Below are 19,167 nucleotides of genomic sequence, written 5' to 3' on the forward strand. Positions count from 1 at the left end.
GTTCACACTGCCCATGAGGAAGGGGTCAAGGGCTAACCTTAATGGAGACCCTCAACTCAATGGGCCCCATAGCTGTTGGCTTCATCTTTGGCATATGTGCATAGGCATTTACATGCTGTTGTGATGTCCAAGATAATTGGTCATTGTATAAAGCTGGATGTACCCACAGGCGTTTCTGGAATGTGTTGGCTGAACCATAACCCTACATTTGATGTTATGGTCCATCAATGCACAGTTCCTATAACTATCATCAATCTCCTTCAACAACTATGGTCACCATGGGGTCATCTCAGAAGAACACTACCCAAGTTGATCTCTCAAGACCTTGTAATATGAGGCTTATACATACATTACGGCCCATATCCACTTATTATTCTGTATCCCACTGAAAGATTTTATTGAATTACAGGCACTTACCATGAACTCTAGACAGGTTCATGCCGCAAAGTCTATAACTCATTGTTATTATTGGAGTACATTTATTATTCGGGGGTTTAGCACAAAAAAAATATATTATACAATAATATATTAACTGCATTGGCGGGATGATTATTTGTATAGTTTACATGCAAGTCCACCCTCCACATTTTTATAAATGCATGGGAATTAAAAAAAAGCATTTCCAGAATTTAAAAAACGCACAATGTGAACCCAGTTACAATGAAGTATAACAATTGGGGGCCATGTAAGAAATATGCCATAGGGTCCCAGGAGCTTCAAGCTACGCCGCTGTATCTCTGACAATATAGTGGGGTTGGTCTTTTTGTCACTGTTAAAAGGTTTGTCTGGATTTAGCAAATTAGTGTTATTTTTTGGTATAATGGAAAGTTCTCCAATTTTCCGATATACTTTCTGTATTCATTCCTCACAGTTTTCATGATCTCTGCTTGTTGTTACTCAGTAGGAACATTGATTGTTTACTTCTAGAGAATAAAATTCTGTCCATGGTCATGTGATGTGAGAGCTGTCCATGGTCATGTGATGTGAGAGTTGTCCATGGTCATGTGATGTGAGAGCTGTCCATGGTCATGTGATGTGAGAGCTGTCCATGGTCATGTGATGTGAGAGCTGTCCATGGTCATGTGATGTGAGAGCTGTCCATGGTCATGTGATGTGAGAGCTGTCCATGGTCATGTGATGTGAGAGCTGTCCATGGTCATGTGATGTACACACAGCTGCTGGGATGGTTATTAGACACAGCTCTGATACACATACTGTAAAAAGAAAATGCTGCGAACACCGCAGGCAGGTCAAAATCTGCCTCAAAATTCCTGAAGGAGTTTTTAGGAAGATTTTTTTCTGCCTGCAAAAAACTCAGAGTGAACAGGGCCGAACTGTAACGAGCCGTGCACCTGTGTATCCATCACATGACCATGGAAAGAATTGTATCCGCTGGAAGTAAACAATGGATGTTTAAGGTCTGCAACTTAACATACTGATAGGTTAATGTGTCATTTAGATTGTGAGCCCCGTTGGGGACAGTGAGGGATGACAATCTCTGTACAGCGCTGCAGAATATGTTGGCGCTACATAAATAAAAAATACGGAATCCTAGGCTTCTTCTGTAGGACACTATGTATGTGACAAGATCATACAGTTCAGGACCAGACTGTCCGAACATCTTTCATTGTAGTGCTGAAACAGCGCTGTCTCTGTAGGGAATTACAGCTCATAAACAAGACTGTCTGGTCAGCTAGAGCCATATATTTAGGCTACACTAAACCCATTTCATATAATAACCATCACTGGAAGACCCCCCCCCCCCCCCCAACTGATTGGAAATGTACAGCGGATCTACATACTGCTGACTTTCACATGTCGACCCCGAGGGGATGTGTTTAACCCCTTCCCGACAGTGCTAATCAAAAAAGGATGCTGGCTGCAAATAAGGAGGGAAGGGGGTTTGTTTTGCAGAACACTTATATCCTTATGCATACGTGTCCAGTGTATATATACTGTATATATATATATATATGTATAGTACCTATGTATATGTATGGTCTACCTGTATTTATATCCATATAAGACTTATATACACTATATAAACATGGATATATATATGTGCCGCCTGTATAATTAGATACTCAATATATGTATATACAAGTATATATTTACATGCACCGTATACAGATGTAAATTTAATACATATACATAATAAATAATGTCATTATTTTTCAGATGTATGTGATATTCAGATTTATCCAACCAGAAAGGAATCCTGTCCGCAATACATATATACCAACTATAGTAGTCCCAAGGAGTCAGGTAGCCAATGTGCCTAAAAGGGTCCAAGTTCTAGGAGTTATAATATTGGCTCATGAAAGTATTTATTTGGATTTAACCCATTGTCTCCTGAATGTGTAACAACCAGACCTGATAGGACAGATCCCGCTCTGTATAGGACAAGTAGTGAATGAAATGTTGTATATAAGGGAAAACCCATACTTACAGTATATATGCACACCTTTCATACAGAAACCACATATCTTTGCTATACAAAATATATCAGAGCTGTGTTAACCATGACTGATAGTAAATGGCGCACTGTATGGAGGGGGGCACTTTGGAGGGGGACGTGAATGGATTTATACATCAATTAATCTTTTCATCTGTAGAAAGATGAGAAAAAAAAATCTATTGTGGCTATAAAATGATACTGATCGCTCGCAAGTGGGAGAGCAGAAGGCGTTATCAGTGAGCATTTGCTTCCAGGGGCTGGCCAGGATGGGGTATTGGGGGAAGGGCAGCAGGCTATTCTTGCGGAAGCTGATATGCAGAACATTGGAGCCGAGGCTCCGGGGTCAGATCCATACACGCTTCCTTGTTATAATTACCCGCAGAGCAAAACATCTAAGTACAGGGTGTGTGAACGGCCTGTATCTCGGGCTGCAGATCACACATCCTGCCGGTCTGTGACAGCGGGCTATCTGTGCACTGCCTGTGTTCCTTCCATTCAGTGAGTCCATTGTGTGCCGCAGGGCTGGGTCAGGAACTGGCCGGGCTCCTCTCCTCTCACTGCTGACAGATACAGTTTTTACCTTGGCGTATGCCCAGTGGCTTTGTATAGCCAGTGAGTTCTCAACATTATTGATTGTGAAGAAAAAAAAGGGTCGTGTTGAGGTTCTGGATGTATCTGTTATATTATATAGACCACAAAAGCTGCTGCAAAGACCAACTCAGCTGCTGCAGAACCTCATGACAGGCAGAGATGTATTTCACTATAAGGCTATGTTCACACAGAGTTTTTTTACGCAAACACCGCGCCGCAAAACTCGCCAAAAACAGCCGGAAAATGCCTCCCATTGATTTCAATGGGAGGCGGAGGCGTCTTTTTCCTGTGAGCGGTAAAACCGTCTCGCGGGAGAAAGGCTATGTTCACACAGAGTTTTTTGCAGGTGGAATTTCTGCCTCAAAATTCAGTTTGGAAGTTTGAGGCAGATTTTCCTCTCCCTGCACGCTGATTTTCGCTGCGTTTTTCGCCCGTGGCCATCGAGCGTCACAGGCATAAAACGCCGAGTAATACGCTTTCTCTGCCCCCCATTGATGTCCCTTCTTTCTCCTGCGAGACGGTTTTACTGCTCGCGGGAAAAAGACGCCTCCGCCTCCCATTGAAATCAATGGGAGGCATTTTCGGGCCGTTTTTGACGAGTTTTTGCGTAAAAAAACGTGTAAAAAAACTCTGTGTGAACATAGCCAAAGAAGGGACATGCCCTATCTTCGGGCGTTTACGCCTCTGACCTCCCATTGACATCAATGAGAGGCAGAGAAAGCGTATTTTGTGGCGTTTTATGCCCATGGCGCTCAGTGGCCACGGGCAAAAAACGCTGCGAAAATTTTCGCGGCGTGCAGGGAGAGGAAAATCTGCCTCAAACTTCCAAACGGAATTTTGAGGCAGAAATTCCGCCTGCAAAAAATTCTGTGTGAACATAGCCTAAGGCATCTGACTCAAGGATCCAGTCAGAGTTACTGCAGTTTTTTGGGGCCCTGGTCTGGCAAGTGATTGCTGGGATGGTGCATTGTGATGGGCACCAGATTATTACCCTGTGCAGCACTACATGGGGTGGTAGAGGCTGAACTTACAGAAACGCTGCGTATATGGGACTGTGCACCTTGTTTAACCACAAAACGCCGGTCTTAAACTAATTCAGGTCGGCAGAAAATGCAAAATACATGAAGAGGTGCACGCGGCTTAGTATATTTGGCGATCTTTGGCTGTCCGTACAACAAAAATGCACATCTACGCTTGCTATTAGAAGGTGTCGATTTGCCCCATAACTAACACAAGTTTCTGATGTAAATTATGAATAATATGTTGTTTCGGCAAAGGCTTCGCCCCCTTGGTGAAAGTGACGAGAAAAGTAAATATTGCAGGAAAATTTCGCAACTTTTTTACACCAGAAAACTTGAGTAAACCTTTTGATATTTTATTCCCCCCAGTGTCTGTTTTAGGCTGGATTCACACATCGCGTTTTGCTGCGTTTTGTACCAAAAAAGCTGCGACCAGTTGTTACTTTAAATTCTATGGTGAATTATTGAAAAGGCAACATAAAAACCTCATTGGTTTGGCGTTTTTGGGTTCATGATTTTGTGATTTTTTTTTCTTCAAAATGCATCATGCTTTTGGGTTTGACGGTTTTTTTCTAGCCTTTCCCTCATGGACTTAGTTGAAAAAGACCATAAAAAACACATGTAAAAAAAAAGACCCTACTTAAAATACATGACCGAAAACGAATGTTACATTTAAAAAAAATCTGCCATTTTTACATGTGTTAGTTATTTCAGGCAGTTTAAAATGACAGGCAAAAGCCCTGTGTGACTGAAGCCCAAAGGCCCTTTTACACCGGCCGATAAGAGGCCGGTGCAGAGAGCGCCGATCAACAAAACATCGTTGATCGGCGCCCGTTTGCTCCTATCACACGGGGCTATGGATGGGGACGAGCAGTCGTTACTCCGATCGCTCGTCCCCATACATTATTATCATGTCGGCAGCGCGTCTCCCGGTTTACACACCAAGATGTGCTGCTGACAACGATAATATTGCACTTTTTTAAAACTATACAACCACCTGATGATCGGCATTTGCTCGGTGATCTGCTGATCGCTGCCATGTTTACACAGGGCAAGAGCGTTCTATGAACACAATAATCGCCCAGTGTAAAACCCCCTTTACTCAGACTGGGGGATGCTGAGGATGGTAATTGCCTTTCATACATCTTGTCAGTCATGTCTACCAAATATAAAACCTATCTATTGCAAGAGGATTGCAAGTGCTAAGAAGGTTAAACCTGCGTAATTGTTCCCAACTTTAGTTTGGTTTGCAAAACTTTCAAGTGCCTTTACGCCTGGAAGACACACAAAAATATATATCACTGATGAAAATGGTGGATCTTTATAGTATCGACTGCCTGTAGACGAATCTTTGTATTTTGCATGAGAACAGGTGAAGTGATTTATTAGAGTCGGTCATTTTTGTCATCTTGTCTTATTCATTACTTTGTATTGTAGCTTGGTGATTTATTTTATCACTGGACTGTGTCTGGTGGTGATTCATAGCACTGCTCATTAGCGCCACCTGGTGGATCATGTGAGTAAAAAGGTATCACAATGACAATCCACTGCATTCCTCACATTCCAATTAAAATCCTTGCCTATCTATGCGAAGGTGACAAGTGAATATGAAGTATTGTCACCCTCCTCACTGAACCTTGCAGCAGGGATATACTTATCATTATCTGATAGCTACAAAGTCTTAGTGACGTATTAGCAAGAAATACTTTGTGCAGTCTGGATGATTTTCTGCATATTTTTCTGAAGTTGGGGTCAATGTAAGAATCATATTTGAAAACAAAATCTTCAAAATCCACAAAAAAAACAAGCTGTGCACAGAAAAATAAGAGTGTAACTTCATATCGGTCAAATCAGAAAATTGGATTAAGTCCCCCTGACCGGCTTTTATCTCCACACAATGCACGGCAGGAAAAAAGAAAGTTCTTTCCAGCTTAGAGGGTGTCACGTCTTATTAGTCACTCCTAAGATGTCTTGACTGGCTTCCTATTGAAATGATCTGTTTTATACTTTGATCCATATTCATGATAAAACACTGAAACGGTTTGGTTACAGTAGATATCTAAACTTTCCCTTTTATCATGGGTGTTGTAGTTGTTTAAATTGAAGGTGTAGCTATTGGGGGGCTCACGAGGCATGTGAACTGGGCACCAGGGAGTGATGCCAACATGTCACTCTGCCTCGACCAGGGTATTTAGATACAAGGCTACGGCAACAAACAAAATCTTTTCCCCAGGTGAAGGAAATTCTTCTAGATGTAATAATAATACAATAAAAGACTTTGCAACAATTTCGACAGTCACCCACATTGTATACTGAACTTATCCTCCAATCCCAAGGGGTATCTGACTATTTGCCATCATAGCACTGGTCAATGACTTGAGGCTTCATCTCCAGAATGTAAATCCTTTTATTTATTTGTGACAGCAAAATCCAAAACTTTGGGTTTTAGTCTAAAGTCAATGAATGGCAATAGTGACTCCCATTTCTGTGTGTCATAGAACTATGCCAAGTACGGTGGGTATCCTTGTGGCGAGGTGTGGTTATACAGGACATTCAATTTTCCATATTCTTACTATCTAGTTATCTAAATGTTCCTTGTTACAATATTGACAGTTCTTTATGAAGTCGCAACATTTCGACTTCTGTCGTCACTGCTTTTGTTACACATTATAGTATAATCTATAATAATTATTACCTATTATAAACGTGAATATTGTTGTGTTACCACAAGACCCATAACTCCTATTCTCTTGGATGGCCAAATGATGACAAATTTCAACGTCAATAGGCAAGGCCTCCGAATCTCATTCATTTAAATAGTAGCCATGCGATGGTAGAGCGATGAAGGCTCTACCATCGCATGGCTACTTTTTATATGAATGAGATTCGGAGGCCTTGCCTATTGTTTTAGTTCTAATATTGCCATTCATGTCTTTCCTGATTAGCATTTATTGTTGCAGAAAATGTGAAATTGGTATGTCATGAATAGCTGAACACAGCGCCGGAGCCTTGTAATGGTGCCCGCAGTGTTGTGTGGGGTGGGTACTCAGTGCAGGCTGTCCAGATGGCAGCCTGCATATAGCAAAGCTGCAGGTTTTTGTCCCTGATGATGAGAGGAGGGAAGATTCAGTGGAGCATATGCAATCACCCTCGCATTTTAACAAAACTAACTCACCATCAGTCACAACCCAGAGTGGCTGACATTAAAACAATGGCTTTTCAATAAAATGTTAAGAGAGCTTGTGCAATGAATTTAGTTGAATTTAAATACCGCCATCTATTTCGCCTGGAAGAATCACGTAGCGCACACACCCGTCTGTATGCCGCACAGTCTGCTCGCTTAATACAGACGTAGAGCAGGGACACTGAATAGACAATCCTATTTTATTTCATAGACTGTTTGCAATTCATCGGGATTCTATGCAAAGCCACCTGTTCACTTAACAGATAGAATAATTTATACACTACTAACATAGCAAGATTGAAGCTTGTGTCTATTTGCTAGTAGCCCATTCCCTGGTGTGTATATATATATATATATATAGCTGGCATTATTGAGCTCAAATATTTGCTTAGTGTTTCCTAACTATTATATATGTACGTTCGCTATGGAGAAGTGGGAGATATAACCTTGTAGACAAGTCACAATTTCATGGCTGTGTACTGTATTATAATCTATAGAGAGTTTATATTGGTCTATGTAGGCATTTTACAGCGTTTTATAATAGATCTATTTCAAGGCTGTCTATAGATTTCATGTATTGCATAAAGTTTCATTAATTTTTTCTTCTGATTTAATGCCAAGGCTGCCAACAGGGCTCAACCCACCCATACAGCTCCCCCCTTACGTGGGTTTGCTCTGCCAGTGGGATACTTTAGGAAAACACTAATAGCCTCCAGCTAGCTGGAACATTTGAGACACTTGAAGAAAACCTTGAGCACATTAGAATTTGAAATACTGGCAATTGCTTGTACTTTTTGTGCTCAAATCATTTTCCAATGTCGAAGTCTCAATTGGTAACCACTGGTCGGATAGTTATAATGGGGGAGAATGTGGACATTAGCAAGTCCGCCCATCCAAGCTGGTGTGTCAATAACTCATGAAGCCCATCCTAGGATGAGGGTCTATTGACCATTCATCAATGCTTCTTGGCCGATCATTGAGTGCCGCCTCTTCATTCAGTTTATCAAGTCTTGCACATAGAAAGGCAAGGAAAAAAAAGCCTTATTCAGCTTTGTTAAAGCCAACAAGGAGTAAAACTTGCCATTTGAACCCTTTCTGGCCCTGTTTTTCCCTGTTAATGCAGCCCTGCTTAGACGAGCGCCTTTATTTGGTGGGTTAGACTATCCGAGACTATTCTCTTGCTCTGAATAGCTGGTGGCAGGAAAGAGCAGATGTGGTAGGAGTGTATTTGGTCGGGTGTATTGCTTTCAATTAGGATCAATCAGGTGTCAGCTTCTTTACAATGAACTCACTTAATACCCACTGTGTGTAGTCATGAATTCTCCATGCATCACAACAGAGCAGCTTATAAGTAGCAGAACGCAGCCAGGACCAAGGCAGAGACACCGGTTCCTCGTCGACTCCTGGTCACTACCGTCCTCGTCGCTCTCCAGATGCATTTTTATAGCGTGTTAGACCATGCTGGTAAGTTCTGCAGATCTGTCCACTCTACAATGTATCAGCTTAGCACTTGGCGTGTGTCTGGGAAGACGCCATAGTAGATGTTCATTACGACGCTTTTAAGATGTATATCAAAACGTCTCTTGGTACCTTGTGTTTACGCAGCGATAGACCCAACTACGTTGTGTCTCGTGTTTTATCTTAAGTACAAATCTCCATCCATCCTGGAAATTGTCTGCGCCTTCTAACGCCTGGCCCTATAAATACCTTTCTAAATGATGCAAACTGTTATTGTAGCTGTGTTAAAAATAAAAAAAATAAAAAAACACCTATCAAGGAAAATGTATTCAGTGAGCGCTGCCAAAAAGGTTGAAGTCTGCAACTATTAAATAATGAGGACGGGGAAAAAAGTGAGCTTGCAGCTGGCTGCTGGAGGAAAAAAACACTGAAGTAGTCTCAGATGCTCAGGCATCCTGTCAAACCCTTCTCTACAACCAGCTTCAAGGTGACAATCCCCAGGGATCCTGCTGCTGTTGACGTGGATCAATTTAAAGTGGCAATTACTCCAGTCAGATAACGACTTTAAAAGCCTTTTTACGCAAGGAAAGGACGCATAATCACCCAGCTTATGGGAGGTGAATTTTAAGTCAGGGCACTGTGCAAATTTTTGTTCATCTGGATTTTTTATTGGAGACGTTGCCCTATAGTTGGCTGGAAATGTACAGTAGATCTGCTGTTGTCTTTGACTGAGGGCAGCAAGACTGTAACCTGGAATGGATAGTGTTAATCTAAAGCTGATAATGGGATGGTCGTATGGTTGCTGCAGTCATGTTAATATTTCTATTTGGGCTTTAATAATGAGGCAGTGTAAATCATGGGTGCCTGGAGTGTAGAGAATCACTTCCATCCAGCACCATGTGGTCTCCGATAGGTTAAACACTTCTGTGAATTGTGAACAAAGTGCAAAATGATACAGAAGAGGAGGGAAAGTAGTTGTATTTAGGTTGTTTTTTTTTTCTTATTGTGTCTTTTGTGCTATTTTTTATAGTCATTTACATTGCAATGTTTAACTGTTTTGTGCCTCTTTTTTGTGATTGTGGCTTTTCTTTGACTGTGAGAGTCTTTAAAGAGACATTAAAGCGAAAATATCTCCACTATGCAGTCTATTGTTCTCTGTACTCAGCCACATCAGGCTAAAGTAGTGTCTAGACCATGATCAGTATCATATCTCCAGTTCTGAGAACCAACGTGACTTTACTTTTAGAAGATGAGGACTTTAGGTTGGGAGGTCCTTCCAGGTACCATCTCTTCTCCCGCTCCTGAATATCTCACCACAGAGGAGATGTTTCTATTCAGTAGACGGAGGAGGAAGACAGTCAGGGAGGAGGGAACATTTTGTCACTGTTTAAACACATAGATCTCATTAGTCGACTGTATAGAAACGCTTGGGTTGAAATTGACATCAGCTAATACACTGCAGCCTGGAAATGACTATTCAGGAGATGGATGTGTAGAGAGGACTGTAGGCTGCAAGAGTTAAGGAGCAGCTTGTGGGTCTTGAGCATTGCTGGAATGATGCAGAAGGGACTTCCTGAAGATCTGGAATCTAATAATTGCTCCATCTCTCCTTGACTGAAACGTAGACTGGCACAGGTACTTTATAGAGCGGCGGCGTGTGCTGTTCATGTGCTGCAAAGATGTTCTTCACAGACACTGCTGAGGTTTAGGAAGGGTTATGTTCAAAGAGAGAGTTTCAAGCAGCAGTTATGTTCCTGGGGCTCAGCTTTTCTGTAGAAACCTGAGCTCGCTACATAAGACAGGCTTGTCAGGCGTATGTTTCTCCTATGAGGTAAGGATCTTATACAAAGGACTAAAGAGCCACTGCTGAGAGGAAAATAGCCAGCCTTCCATAAAGCAGCCTAACAAAAGCCTGCAGCTTTATGTATCATGGTGTCCATTAAAGCTTATTAGGGAAGAGTGCACTGAACCCAGAGAGGTTTGCGTTATTCACTGGAAGGATAAACATTTAAGGGTGTACAAAATTCACAAGCAGGAGGACATGATTGTTAAGCTTTGAAAAGGCTTCGCAGGAGATACTTTGTTTTCATCTCCTATGGATCAGCATGGAAAAGGTAAAATAGCACAAGCTGTAAATGTTTGGAGACTATCAATCCGCAGTTCCCAGGGGGGGTAGGACCGCTGTGCCCCTCTTCTGAGTGTGTTTTTACACATACTTCAAGGGCTAACAAAGACGAGGCATTGGATACTTTTGTTCAGTCGGATGAATTGGCCTATTAAGAAAAAAAATCATTAAAAAAACAGTTTATTGTGTGATTTCCAAATGCCAGACAAAGAGCGTGTTTACAGGTAATTGTGTCTGGGGGGGGATGGAGTTGGGGAGGGGGGGGGCCAGGAACTGGTTTCTTGACCTGTGTTTAAGTCAGGGGTGATAAATTGAAGGGTTAATTGATTTTCCCAGATTGCATTATTATGTTCGCCATCACAGTGTTACCTGTAGTTTCTAGTTTTACGCTGTACAACCCTACGGAAGAGGATGGCGCTATATAAATCAATGACAACCACAGTGATAATAATCAGCGAATTGAAAGCGGCAGACCGTCCTGTCCTCTGCCGGAGTCGCTAGATAGAGTGAGACGAGTCAGCAGGAGAGACCTGGGCTTGTGCTAATTTGCACACACATCCCTGTCATTGTTCTGCCTGAAGAGACAGGGCTGGGTTCAAGGCCACATGTGCTCCTGTCATCGTTCACATTTCTGCTCCAAGTGCAATACGGAGTGTCAGCTCTCCATCTGTCTGGCATCATCCTGCCTGCAGCCAGCAGCCCGCATGGCCAGGCATCTAGTCCAGAGCTGGAGCTCCTAGACCTAAGAGACGACAAGGGAGAGCTGCTTCCCAGGGCTGTTTCTCTGCAGGATGCCTGGTAAGTCAGGATGTCTCCTTCACTTCAATCTTGGATGCTTGTGAAGCCTTGGCCACAGCAGACACAACACAACATAGATGGGTATAGAATGACAGCATGTGCGTTGTGTACTATATATATATATATATATACACTATATGTACGTATATGTATCTATATGTCCACTATATGTGTATATAAATAATATGTGCATACATGGTGTCTATAGATCTATATATCTTGGTAAAAATGTTGAGTGTTTAGATTTGTGTGTTGCATGTACAATAGCATTTGTTAGGTTTTATATATAAACTATTGAACTGATGTTTGTTGCTTTTTATATGTCACTTTCTTACATGACTTAGGCTATAAATGGAATATCACAGCACTTCTTATTTAGGCACAGGGTCGAACAAGTTACACACCATACTAAGGCTGGGAATGATTTGGGCTTATTTTTTTTTTGTTCAAATATGCAGAAGAAAATATTAATCTTGGATGTGGGTCCAGTCCCCAATTTTCGATACGTTGCCAGTAAAAACACATCTGGCTTAGCTGGGGAGGGCCAGTGGAAAGAACATGGCCTGGGTGAATGTGTCGAGGGACAAGGTACGCTGTGTAACACTTTCTTTGCTAGAGGCCCTTTAGTCCTGGAAGAATGTGTCGAGGACTGCTGCTTGATTCCTCGCTCGTATTTAGGGAGGACGCGCAGCTTTTGGGTTGCACAGCCTGTGTACGGCGCAGATGGTGTTTTGAAACATTATCTGGCTGCCAGCTTGCTGTGACCACATTTGTGTGAAGGTATTGGCAGTTGTTTGAAGAATGTCTTCTCTTCAGGGTTGATCTGTGGTCACAAAACTGGGTTGGCATGTGTGGTTATATCAAGCAGTAGTGACAAGGTGGAGAAACCTCAATTGATTTTATGGTTGGAGGTTTAATTATACAATCCTATTACCGATACGATGCGTTTAAAGCGCCATGTCACTCCTGTACCTTCTGTTTTCAAAATATCACTCTCTTTCTTTATATTTTTACACTTGTTTACCAATCGATTCTGTTTGTTTATTTATTTATCATTTTTATTTATTTTATTTCTTTTTTATCCATTTGGTTTAGGCTGTAGTGTATGGATAGGTAAGAAATAAGAAGTATTGAGATTTTCTGGATGCGCGCGTGATTTGTCACATTAAGTGTGGAATTTTTGAGTAAAAATAAACCAGATACTTCTTAATACATAGTAATATTAATCTAAATAATCCCAATTGAATCTGTCATCGGTATTTATACCACATTCCTTGTTAAACAAGCTTAAATTATTACTGCCTTCCTCTAAAAGTAGACGCAAGCACTAGTGTTTTCAAATGTTTGCAGTGAATGCCAGCAAGGCTTGCACTTGGAAACAGAGAATACATTCACAGCTGTGACTGTGAGCATGTGCCAAAAGAGAAATACTTGAGCGAATCTGACACTTGGCTATTTTTGACACCCATCTGTAGTTTTTTTTTTAATACTCTTCGCTAGAATGAGCTGCCTCTCAATCTGTTTATTGCATATTTCAGCATTTTCATAAATATATTGGCTTCAGTGGTCACTTTGTGCTTTGCTTAGAGACATGATTTGATGTACTGCTGAATACTGGGATATTTTCCTTTAATGGAATCATGTTTCAGTGGCTACATCTTTAACCCTTTGCCTACCGGTCGTCTGTGTGTTTGGATTCTATTTAATGGAAATGATTATTGATGGGAGTAATTAGAAATAGAATATTGTAGACATGAGATCGAACACGGTCAGATTTTATTAGCTGAAATGTATATATTTGGGAAAATTGTGTACGTTGCTCAATGTTATGGTGAAACAGAGGCCTACCTACGCTATAAATAAATAATATATGTATGTAGAAAGATGATAGATAGATAGATAGATAGATAGATAGATAGATATGAGATAGATAGATAGATAGATAGATATGAGATAGATCGATAAATATGAGATCAATATATAGATATTAGATAGATAGACAGATAGATAGATAGATAGATAGATAGATAGATAGATAGATAGATAGATAGATAGATAGATAGATAGATAGATAGATAGATAGATAGATAGATAGATAGATAGATTGATAGATAGATAGATAGATAGATAGATAGATAGATAGATAGATAGATAGATAGATAGATAGATAGATAGATATGAGATAGATAGATAGATAGATATGAGATAGATGGATAGATAGATAGATAGATAGATAGATATGAGATAGATGGATAGATAGATAGATAGATAGATAGATAGATAGATAGATAGATAGATAGATTAGATAGATAGATAGATAGATAGATAGATAGATAGATAGATAGATAGATAGATATGAGATAGATGGATAGATAGATAGATAGATAGATAGATATGAGATAGATGGATAGATAGATAGTATAATTACGTGATATATTTAAGGCCTCTAATAAAGGCACACTATCTATCTATCTATCTATCTATCTATCTATCTATCTATCTATCATTTGAAATCATATATATTATTATTATTATTATTATTATTCATACATTTATTGAAAATACACTTTCAAATTCTATCACCTTATTATCAAATTTCACCCCAAAAACTTATTATGAGTGAATTCAGTCAATTCGAGATAATGAGCCATATTTAAGGAAAAAAAATTAAGCCGTTTCTAGCAAACCAAGACTTGTTCTTGGCATATGATACAATATTTATAATATGTAAATGTCTAAAAATATCACAGTGAATTCTGCAGAAAGCAATGTCTTATTTGGAAATATAATATGTGGTGCTCAAGTACAGATGTAGCAGTTCTGAAATTGCCATTGAACTCTTTTTGAAGGCATTGTTTTGCACATGTCGATGCTGTAGGTTTACCTACACTCCTATTTAAAACCACAGGTGACATAATGGGATATGAAGATACATTTGGCCAAGTAACAATTTCAGCTCTGCTTAATCTGTGTTGTTTAAGCTAAAGTAATGGCACACTACGTCATGTTATGTAAGAGGTATAGTGGCTGAAGAACATCATTTATTTGCTGAAGGTTAGTAATAATGTGTTTCCTGATGCAGGGTCATAAAGCCATGTATAGGGTATACTTTCTGTTGTTGGAAGGTTTACGATTTTGGGGAAAGTAAATGAGATATTTATTATAGCTTTTTAATATTCAGAATTATTAACATGTATTAATAATCAAAATTATCACTTTGTTACTGTACAAAGAAAGTGTGACAAATCTCAAGGGATACAGTCATGAGATACGGTCATTTAAGTCATTATAATGTATATATAAGATAGTGATTGTATATATGTTCATCAACCAAGTGCTGATTGTCTCAGTACTGAAATAACAAGGTGCCAACATATTACATAGACTTGTACACAGATTGCATTCCCTTACGTTAGTCCCTAATCCCCAGTGGTACTAGCAATCTAATCTCACTATATTACACATAGCACATGGCATGTTCATACTGTTTAATGGTTGTCTTTACATTTGTGAGAGCTATTTTGCATATTTCCCAGGGAGCATTGCCTTAAAGACTTTTGCTGAATCTCCGCGAGGAGTATCAGTACCATTCACAGGATTGTAATACCTGATGAAATGCACTTTGTACAAAGATTTCCTTATTGCCAGACTTATAAAGTGAATTACGTCGTAGGAGATGGTATATGGGTTATATAGTACAACTAGCTAAACTATATAGTAAAAAGTAAGTAATTCCACATTCAAAAATACACACTACTAATCAAGAAATCTGCACAAAATAGTATTATCTCAGCCAGGTTCCAGTTATAGGGATTCTTTATATGTAAATCTGAAACTGTACCCAATCAATACATTACAACACTGAACAATCCTTATTATGCCCATTAATGTGTCATGTAGCATAGCACAATTTTGATGGGTCGTCATGCACAGTAGAGGACATATGTATGTCCCTTAAATTCCTAGATAGATTCCTGGAAAGTGAATATTGAAATTGCCTTTTAGAAGGCTGTATTTTAGGTAGAGAAATACATTTAAGCAATTTGACAGCATACCACAAACATGAGCAATACAGGGACACAGATGTAGAACACTGGTCTAATAAGAATCTCCTGTACATCTGTGTATCCACATAGCAGATGGTGCCGTGACATTACAAACTCCTATGTCTCCACTTAAAAACATAAAACCTTGAGGGCTAGTTTAAAAAATTGGTGAAAAATAAACACTTTTTTAAACTATAGCAGCCAATCAGAACTCAGCTTTAATCTAGTAACCTGCATTAATAAAGAGATCGATGGAACCTGACTTGCCAATACCACTTATATTCTTTCCAATAGTTATGGCAATGGCAAAGTAATAGCAAATTGGCCACACATGGTTTTTTTATATAATTATCCTGCAGGTTTCACTATTTGCAGACAGGCCAAACATATTCTATCAGAACGTCTCACAACACTGCCCTCTATATTTTAAAAGAAGGTACTGCACCCACTCTAAAAAAAAGTCTAAGTCCTATAAATCACTAGATTTCCCATTTTAATCAAATAGCAGTGAGAACTGATAGATTCTGACATCATTAAATGTTCATCCTCTGGTGAGGCACATTGACGATGTATCTCATTGGCACGGGTAGAAGACATACAAATTAGTATGTGTTGCAGATAGAATCGACTATTGCAGGATACGTTTGATAAATGATTCAGTATGTTTATTCTTCAATTCTCATATAAAGCAACATAGGTTGGGCTGCTTTAGTTTAGCAATAGGAAGAACAGATGCTGGCCTGCAAAATATGTCTCTATCGCCTGTGGCTCAATATGAGTCTGTTTCCATAAAAGGACAGTCGGTTATCAGTCAACATCGGCCAGCAATAATAATCTTCCTTTAGAAGATGTCTTGGCATTAGGTCAGACCACCCTTTCTATGCTCCTGCTCGCCAGATGTGCTTGGAACCATTCCTTTTTCAAAGTTCATGTTTCAAAAATGGATTTGTTTTTAGAATCTGGTTTTACTTAAGACATCTCCATCATGGAGTGCATTTCATAAATTAGCCACATATTTTTCTTAGCAGAGAACTTAACTGACTGTAATTTTTAACACATGGCTACATCATGTGAGATTTTCAAAACACTTGCACATAAGTTTAAGATGGTCCCAGTAGAAATGAGCCATCAACTCACAGCCAGACCCTCTCTTATTCTTTCTTTCTTTTTTTTTTTTTTTTTTTTTTACAACATGTCCGTATTTTCCATTTAGTTGAGCAATATATCAGAAAGACGTCTTTCTGGAGCATTATAATAGCACATTGTTTATTGAAAACCGTAAACTATTTTACTGTCTGCTGAAAATTGTTTTGGCATTTATGACTGCTGTGTTTTTAAGGCTTTTTTTTTGTTTTCACAATTGCTTCTTGCAAGTGATCATTTGCCTAAAAAGTGCAGAGCCCAAATGACTGTGGACAGAAAACAGCTAGCTGCAGTTGTAATTGAACGTTTGAGGATGAATCTCTATTGTGTAGGAAACTAGAGCGCTCATTGCAACCAGTATTCTGTGAGTCAGTGCCTCATGGCTGCCAGTGGTGGAAGAGCTTTCAAAACATAGTTCAAAAATAGATAGTACTTATAAAACTATTTTCATTTCTAAAAAGCTTTACACTTCTGCTTTAGACTAAGTCCATAAATATCAGACCTTCAGATCTTGTTTTTTGAGACTTTGAACAGTCTTAGTAGCTGCTGTTGCATTGTACCGATGATATTTTTACTATTTTTTGTAGTGTTTTCTGGTCTGTTTTTGAGGCCCTTTTTGTTAATTTTCTGGTCTTTTATGAAGGTGTTTCGAAGCAAAATATTTTATAGAGGAGATCAAGTCATAAATAATTACAATTTTGTAATTGTAGAAGACTAACCCTTTTCATGTGCCCTATTAGGGTATCTACTCGCAAAAAGCACCCAACCCGGCGGATCTGGTTCATCCATGTTTTACATGATAAGCCATTCATTTGAATGGTTGGCATATAATACTACATTTCACTGTAATGCCGCTGAGATTTATTCAAAGCAGACTAAGTAGACAATAAGAAGGTGCCAACATATTACGCAGCGCTGTACAGAGGTCCTCTTTTACTGTCCCCAATGGGGCTCACAATCTAAATTCCCTATTGGTATATTTTTGGGGTGTGGGAGGAAACCATAGTACCTGGAGGAAACCCACACAAACACAGGGAGAACATACAAACTCCATGCAAATGTGTCCTTAGTTGGATTTGAACCCCAGCGCTGCAAGGCAACAGTGCTATCCATTGAGCCACCGTGCTGCCCCAGCTCCTTAGTCAATGTGTAGAATTTTTGTTTCATACCTTCCCTTTTTCCCTTGGTTGAACTTGATGGACATGTGCCTTTTTTCAACCGTAGTAACTATGTAACTATTGCCACATAAAGTCTCTTACATATGGTCTCAATAGATCAGTGATTGAGATGTCCGTTAAGAAGTCACTTCTCTTCATGTGGGGTTCTCACCAATTTACATCCATTCCAATGTGGATATTCAAATTTGGGGTCAACAAGCAGATTTTCCAGACTTTCCTTTATGTGTAAAACCAAGCTGCCACTACATTTAGAATAAATTCCCTTTGCCTTTTTCCAGTCTTTTTTTCTTATTCTTTATTTACTTATTTATGTGTTTACCAGCGCGTGACTATGGGAGAGAATATGTTTTTGTTGTTAGCACATAGTCAGAAAGATTATTCAAAGGGCCTCTATTCCGTGAGTCAACGCAACTTTTCAATGAATAGAGCATTGATCCGGGAGTAAATATCATGAACCTTCTCTTCTCATCTATTTTACATTTTTATAGTTAATAGCTTTTCCAAATATGAATAAAAGGAGAGTAAAAATTCACTCTATGGACTGTGAGTAAAGTTGTGGTAACAGGTCCTTACATCTAACAATGGACAACCATGTAAACAGAATACATTTTATGTTGGGTTGTAGAATAAATAAATGTAGGGGTGGCTATGCAGTCGATCCATGAATGTTTTTGAAATCCACTACACAACTCTGAAAGTCTATGATGACTGAGACTATAAACGTCTACCACTTTTTATAATCCATTTTCATCCATGTTTATACCCTATAGTTTGCAGGAGATCTTATTTTCTGCCTTCACAGATCTTGTTTTTTCTTATCTTGCAAAAAGCTTTTATTTTTATTTTAGTTTCAATTTAATTTATGCAGCGTCCACAAGTCCAGTAATAAACCTTAGTGTTTCCAATACTATTCCTATCACCAGAATCAACTCCGCCGACTGAACACAGTCTATTAAAATCCACCATTCGCTATCACACTGGGAGCATAATAAGACCATTAAAGTTTATTTTCTGGAAATCAAGAGCTTTTAATAACTTGGACCAGATTTCTAATGGAGTGACCCAAAGATTGTTTAAGATTTCTTATCAACTGTAAAGAACAATTCAGACATCTACAATTGCAGTCATTTAGAAGGATAATGCTTCAGATGTTGTTTTCGGATTTTC

The 19,167-nt window shown here is 39.3% G+C and overlaps 1 protein-coding gene across 7 annotated transcripts in view; it reads left to right on the forward strand.

The window, feature by feature from the left end:
* Positions 1–19,167, forward strand: part of RUNX1T1 (RUNX1 partner transcriptional co-repressor 1) — a 113,532-nt gene that overhangs the window by 24,199 nt on the left and 70,166 nt on the right. Inside the window, exon 1 of one of the 7 annotated variants that reach the window (XM_075825985.1) lies at positions 8,651–8,716. The exons of 1 other annotated variant lie outside the window; for it this stretch is intronic. In XM_075825985.1, the coding sequence (XP_075682100.1) occupies positions 8,686–8,716 (31 nt within the window). In that variant the 5' untranslated portion in view covers positions 8,651–8,685. 5 more of the 7 variants (XM_075825989.1, XM_075825991.1, XM_075825987.1 and 2 more) reach the window with 5 other exon arrangements.

Source organism: Rhinoderma darwinii, chromosome 5 (genome assembly GCF_050947455.1).
Source record: "Rhinoderma darwinii isolate aRhiDar2 chromosome 5, aRhiDar2.hap1, whole genome shotgun sequence".
Lineage (NCBI taxonomy): Eukaryota > Metazoa > Chordata > Amphibia > Anura > Rhinodermatidae > Rhinoderma > Rhinoderma darwinii.